General features: G+C 52.3%; 1 protein-coding gene across 1 annotated transcript; it reads right to left on the reverse strand.

Moving 5' to 3' along the window:
- Nucleotides 1–3,765: 3,765 nt before the first annotated feature.
- LOC122382205 (alpha-N-acetylgalactosaminidase-like) lies at nt 3,766–5,805 on the reverse strand. The gene is made up of 3 exons (XM_043367236.1): nt 5,554–5,805; nt 5,014–5,234; nt 3,766–4,757 (listed from the first exon to the last, which is right to left on the reverse strand). Exons 1-3 carry the CDS (start codon nt 5,769–5,771, stop codon nt 3,979–3,981), a joined length of 1,218 nt encoding a protein of 405 aa, XP_043223171.1. The 5' UTR covers nt 5,772–5,805; the 3' UTR covers nt 3,766–3,978.
- Nucleotides 5,806–6,153: the final 348 nt, after the last annotated feature.

The raw sequence follows: 6,153 nt of genomic DNA on the forward strand, positions 1-6,153 counted from the left end.
CCAGAGGTGGTCCATATCGCTTATTGAGTGTGCCTATTGAATTCTATGAGTAAAATGACCCATAAAACATGTGTCGCACATGCCCTTTTCTATATTTTGTTTTTGGTGACCTGACCTGACCTGACCTGACCTTGACCTTGACCTCTGAATGATATTGTATGCAACGAATATTGTCTTGGTAGCCTAAGAACACGTTTTGGGCAATCAGTCTCAGTCCATGACTCCATTCTTCGGCAACTACGGTGCAAGGCCGATACTGTAGAAACTTGCAATTTGTACCCTTGACCTGACCTTGACCTTGACCTCAAACTTTAAATTAAGTACATGTTTTTAGTTGTTCGTGATGAGATCTTTCGATTGGCGTTCGAATTTTCCAAATCGGACCATTAGTTCGGGAGATAACAGGGGGGGGGGGTAAAATTTACACCCCCCCAGCCCCGCGCGTTCGGCTGGAGACCCCAGCCCCGCGCGGGTTAATAAAAACGGCATAGATTAGAAACTGCACCTAACTTGCACTGGTTTTTAAACCTTTTCGTTGCAGACTGGTAGATTACATTTTAGGATTGATTTCAGCTGATGCTCAAATGGAGCTATTCATTCGTTCATTCATGCGACCATCCAATTCCAATCATAAAAGAAGCCAGTGACAAAATTGTTCATTTTAGATGTGTGAAATACAAACTCAATAAAAGTTTGATGATACGGCATATTTGACAGCTTTTATAATGAACAGACAAATAACTTTAACAAATCAAGGTTGAGAGCCCCAAATAGGGGAGAGTGAGGTAAGATGAGCCAAGGGGCAAATTTAGCCACCCCATGTTTCTCAGCTCCTATGGCGCTAATTGACTTGAGCTTCCATGTGCCGTTCGCTTACGATGCTGCAGTCTTTCACGTGAGTCGGCAACGTTCTCACGCTCAGCACCCGGTAACATGTGGTATCGCCCCTGATAAAGACATGTTTTGCCTTTAAAATGAGATGGTTTGTTATCTGCGGTGCATGGTTATTTTCCTTAGCGGGTGTCATTAATCGAAAATGGCCACGGGTGGGGCAAGATGAGCCATTTTCACCTGGGGGAAGATGAGCCGGATAAGCCATTGTTGTCTCCGCTGTCGAAACCAAACTGAGCTGCGCTTGTTTCTGCTGAATAAAAATGGTAGGAGATTGTTTTTTTTTTTGTTGATTACACAAGTTGTAAGTAATTTGCAGATTATCTGAAGGATAAAATGATATCTTCCGTGATAGAAAACTTGACGAGTTATTGGACGTCTTAAAACAGTCACTTTTTGATGGAGGGAAAACTTTGCCATAAGTATTATGCCATGGAGTAAATAAAAGAGCCCACTCTTCGCCGCGCCCGGGAAAAGAAGAGTTTCGCTTTTTTCTATCCATGCTCAACTTTCCCCACGACGTGTCTCAACTTACCCCGCCCATGGGGTAGGATGAGCAACGTGCAAGATGATTTTTGACGTAGCCTTTCAGTACAAAAATAAGCGGTATGAAACATTTCTGGCCAACATTACATGCGCAAATGACCACTCTGTCCGTCCAACCCGTAAACGCAGAAAAATGATCAGCCTGTAGCTTACGAAAAACAAAAAGCGGCTCAACTTACCTCATTCTCCCCAACGTAACACAATTGAGGGCATTTTTTAGGCCATCACAGTATTTGCCAACAATTGTTGTTTGGGGGACTGGGAAGGGTGGTTACTGACTCATAAACTGCCCCCCCCCCCAAAAAGAAAAGAAAACGAAACCGATCATCCGCGAAAAGAACTATTGAGCTAGAACCAAGGTGACGAATCGATTTATAGGTATGCAGGATGACTAACGATGCCACTTTTTGACTTCTTGTGTCAAATAATTCCATCATCTGGATAGCACGTCAACATTCTATTTGACATTTTACAACAAATGTATACTATTTGGCGCGACTGGCCTCATAAATGTTCTGAAACTAAAACCGTTTCTTCGCAATTAACTTGGACCACGTCATCCCAGCTTTTGCACGACAAAAATACAATAATGCTTCAGGATCACTGGCCTGAATTCCAATGCTTAAAGTTCAAAACCGGTGTGGCTGAGGCACTCTTCGCTACATCTCGTGACGGCCACCATTGCGTTGCATTTTTTTTCGGTAAGCTATAAGTTAATAAGGAAAGGATTGGTGAGTGGGTTGAAAACAGCCCTCACCCTCCACCCCCCCTTCTTCTGGAAGCATAAGTAACCGAAAGATCTGGCGATGGTTTAGCCACCTCCTCTGCCGCCGCGCTGCGAGGCCTCGATTCGTTCGGTATGTGGCTTCCTGAGCGGTCCTCCCCGGAGGCAAGGTGAAAGGTCATGGCCTGTATCAGAAATTTATACGTTGCTGAATATGATTTATAGTTCTTCCAAGGCCTTGGACACCGTTTTATTATATCGGATAAGCATTGCACTTTCTTGTCAATCAATACATTTAAAGAAAACTTGATCATAATCTTATACTGCGGCAATTGTAGTTCTGCTTACGGTTGCCTCTTTATGATACGGGCCACCACCACCTCCACTGCGCTGGAGCTCAGGCGTTCTACCCCTCCCCGCTACGGACCGGCCCTCGGGCTAGGTGTGTTAGTACTGAGCGCAAACCTGTAGTAGTCACGTGACTTTCATTCACGTAGCGGGAACGGAAGCTATAGGCGATACCAAGGACGGGCTCTGGGGAGGCAACCGGCGCGGAAAAATAGCACGATTGTAGTTTTGGAAGAATATCTGTTGCGGTAAGAGGAATTATACAAAACATACGCCCTAGGAGCAAACATGTGTTATTCCTCCATACTTTGCGCTACATTTCCTTTCTCCAATGGCCAGCACTTCGCAAATAATAGCGCAATTCTAAATTGGTAATATATGTGTACAGTAGCAACTGCGGGTCCCTGTACCTATGGGTTTCACGCGAAGGTTTCACGGGTTTACAGCATTCAATGCGAGTTAATCCCGGCGGTGTGGATAAGATCAGAGTTCAGACTCGAACGACTCTGGCGTTTGGCTTCGGCCTCATCACACCTACCCCTCCCCACCCCTGTCGTTAATGTCGCCTGTCGGGGTGGTCGGTCGGCCATGGGCTGGCGCCTGTCCACGAATCAGCCTGTCAGCGACGCGCGAGCCATGGGCTGATGAATGGCCGCCGCTGCACTTGACTGCACGGATTAGCATGGCCTTGGTTGCGCGGTTGGAAACAGTGGAAGTTTCTACTGCCGGCCGACTCTACCTCCCAGGATCTAATGTAATGTGTCGGGTGGGACTGTTAGTCGGGGTAAGCGTAAACATACAGCCGAACAGGCGCCGCGCCATGCCCTGTAATGGTGAAATGTAACAGAGCATTTGAATGTGAAACGCCCACATGACTTGCGCATTCCAGCGTAGCTCACCTATCCGTGCTTCTATCCTCAGGATACTGAAATCCTTCTCCTCCACGCCACAACCCTCCTCCGGGCTGGACAGGCAACTTTATCTCATGCGGGCTGCTCCCTTGGAGCGGCACCGCTACTCCCGAGGGAGCGCACCCCGTAGCCGGGTGCAGTGAGTGCCTTGGGGCTGGGTGGCCTGTCCTCTGGACGGGCTCAGCCCCGGCGACTCACTAGGGTGCCTGACCAGACCAATGTCTCCCCCTAATTCCTACCATCCTTCCGGCTCTGCAATGGTCTTGTCGACCGAAAGGGCCTAACCCAACAAAACAAAACACCCACGGCGAACACCGCGGCACTTGAAGCGGGCAAAAGGGGTTGCATGTTCAATGCCGTCAAACACATCTATTTTGGACATGATACCAGCTCACTCGGGAATAAAACACATTCGGGGACAATACAGTTGAGATTGAGAGAGCTCATTTATATTTTAGATTATAGTTAGGTATAATCGTTATGTAATACAGCATTCAGTTGAGACGTGTGGCCCACCAATGTTGGACTGAGCTGCCACGCTGTCGGCCGCCGCCGACCCTACTGAGCGGTTAGGGTGTAGATGAGGGCGTCAGTGGGCGGCAGAGAGGCGGTGATGGTGTCTCCCGGCTGCACCAGGCCGCCGTCAGCGCCGCTGTACAGCTCGCGGACGCGGTAGCCGCCGGCCGCCTCCGCGCAGCCCGCCAGCGCCGGTGTGAAGCTCAGCTCGGTGGCCGAGTCGCCATAGTTGACGGCCGCCACGGCGCAGGAGGTGGCGTCGCCGGCGCGCGGCAGCACCGGGCGCGCCCACAGCTGTGCGTCGTCGCCCTGCTGCACCTTCAGCCGGCCCATGACGCCCAGCTCGTCCTGGTCGACGGCGATGACGTCGGCGTTCTGCAGGATGGCGGCCGCCTCGGCGCTGATGGCGCGCAGATCGTTGGACATGATGAGCGGCGCCGCCCAGATGGCCCAGAGCGCCATCTGCACGCGGCTCTGCGCCAGCGTCAGGCCAAAGTCGCCGATAATGAGCATGTCCGGGTCGAACCAGCCGCCGGGCCCGGCGAACTGGAACTGCTCGGCCTCCAGCAGCGAGTAGAGGCGCGCGATGCTCACCACCGACTCCCAGTGGTCCTGCACGTCGTGCGTGTTGCGCCAGAGGTTGCAGGTGGCGGCGATGGCCGTGTAGTTGTGCGGCCCCAGCTCGTAGAACGGCCACTCGCACGAGTAGACGATGGGCCGCTCCAGGGCGGCCAGCTCGGCGCCGAACGCCGCGTGATCCTCGGGCAGGTCGGCACGACGCTCGTTACAGCCGTCAATCTTCAGGTAGTCGGCGCCCCACTCTGCGGCATTGAGGCACACTCATCAGCGGCATGGCGCCTAAAGCAGACAAGTCAGACACTTCCCTTGGGAAGAGAGATCCCTTGGTAAGCCCAATATTATTGAATGAAATAATTAGAAAGTTTCCCTTGAAGTCGATATCCAGTTGATCCAAATGTCCTGCCCTCCTGCCTACCAACGGGTTTCTATTCCACTTCCCAGCAGACTGACCATTCCCCATCCCCACAAGACTCCGAAGGCGCCCGCCCCGTCACCCACCGGCGAACGTCTGTGCGTCCAGCTGGAAGTGGCCCTGCAGGCCCGGGTAACCGGCGCACGTCTCGCTGCCGATGTCCTCGTAGATGCCGTACAGCAGGCCGCGCCCGTGGATATAGTCGCCGAGCGCAGCCATGCCGCCCGGGAATCGGTCCTTGTCCGGCTGAAGGCGTCCCTCCGCGTCACGCGTGCTGTTCAGCCAGCAGTCGTCCACTATGACGTACCTGGCCGGGACCACGACGGTCACAAAAGGGAGCGGAAATGGGACCGGCAAACGCGCTAGCTGGAGAGCACTTTAGACCGAAACACCCATATAAAGAACGTGGATATTCTACTCCAATGCGTGAAAGGCTCATAACTGCATCGCCTTAATTAGCTCCCAGAAACGTCAAATGCCGCTCATAGGGAAAGATCACATCAAAACAATGCTCATCTTTCACCAGGTGGTACCTGGAACAAGTAACTGTTTATCTTACGGGTTTTCGTTCCCCAGCACCGCACCAGACTGATCCTGACACCCTTCCAGGGCCCTCTGTCACCTACTTGTATCCGAGCTCGGCGTAGCCATCCTCCGCCAGCCGGTCAGCCATGGCCTTCATCAGATTCTCGCTGATACAGTTGTCCGGGTCGTTGACACAGTCCATGTTGCAGCGGAACCGCTCCCAGGTCAGCCATCCCATGGGAGGAGTGCGGGCCAGACCGTTATCCAGGGCCAGGCAGGGCCCAAGGAGCGCCACCAGCAGCGACACGGACAGCGACATGGCGAGCGTAGGGCGATGTGTCGAATAACGAGGGCGTGCCGGCCAGTGGATACCTGCTATCTAACGCGGAGCCCGTGGGAAGGGAGACAGGTGTTCAGTGTCATGTCAGTAGGACCCTGACGCGATATCGCTCGAGATACCCTCCCCTCCGAACCTTTGGACGACAAACGCTAAGTGATGGAGGCTTGTCCGCCGCGCAGCCTCAGAGACATAACCAGGGAACTAAATGTCAGTGTAACTTCAGATGTTGTGCGCCTCGGAGCTTTCGAAGGAGTTGACGTTTCTGACAACACGACAATATACGCCTCCTCCTAAGTTCTGATTTCGGCATCTCTTTATCACATTTTTCCCTGTTGTCTGTGCCCTGGAGCGCCGATGCGAA

This window comes from Amphibalanus amphitrite, unplaced genomic scaffold (assembly GCF_019059575.1).
Source record: "Amphibalanus amphitrite isolate SeventyFive unplaced genomic scaffold, NRLGWU_Aamphi_draft 000135F_arrow, whole genome shotgun sequence".
NCBI classification, from domain to species: Eukaryota; Metazoa; Arthropoda; class Thecostraca; order Balanomorpha; family Balanidae; genus Amphibalanus; species Amphibalanus amphitrite.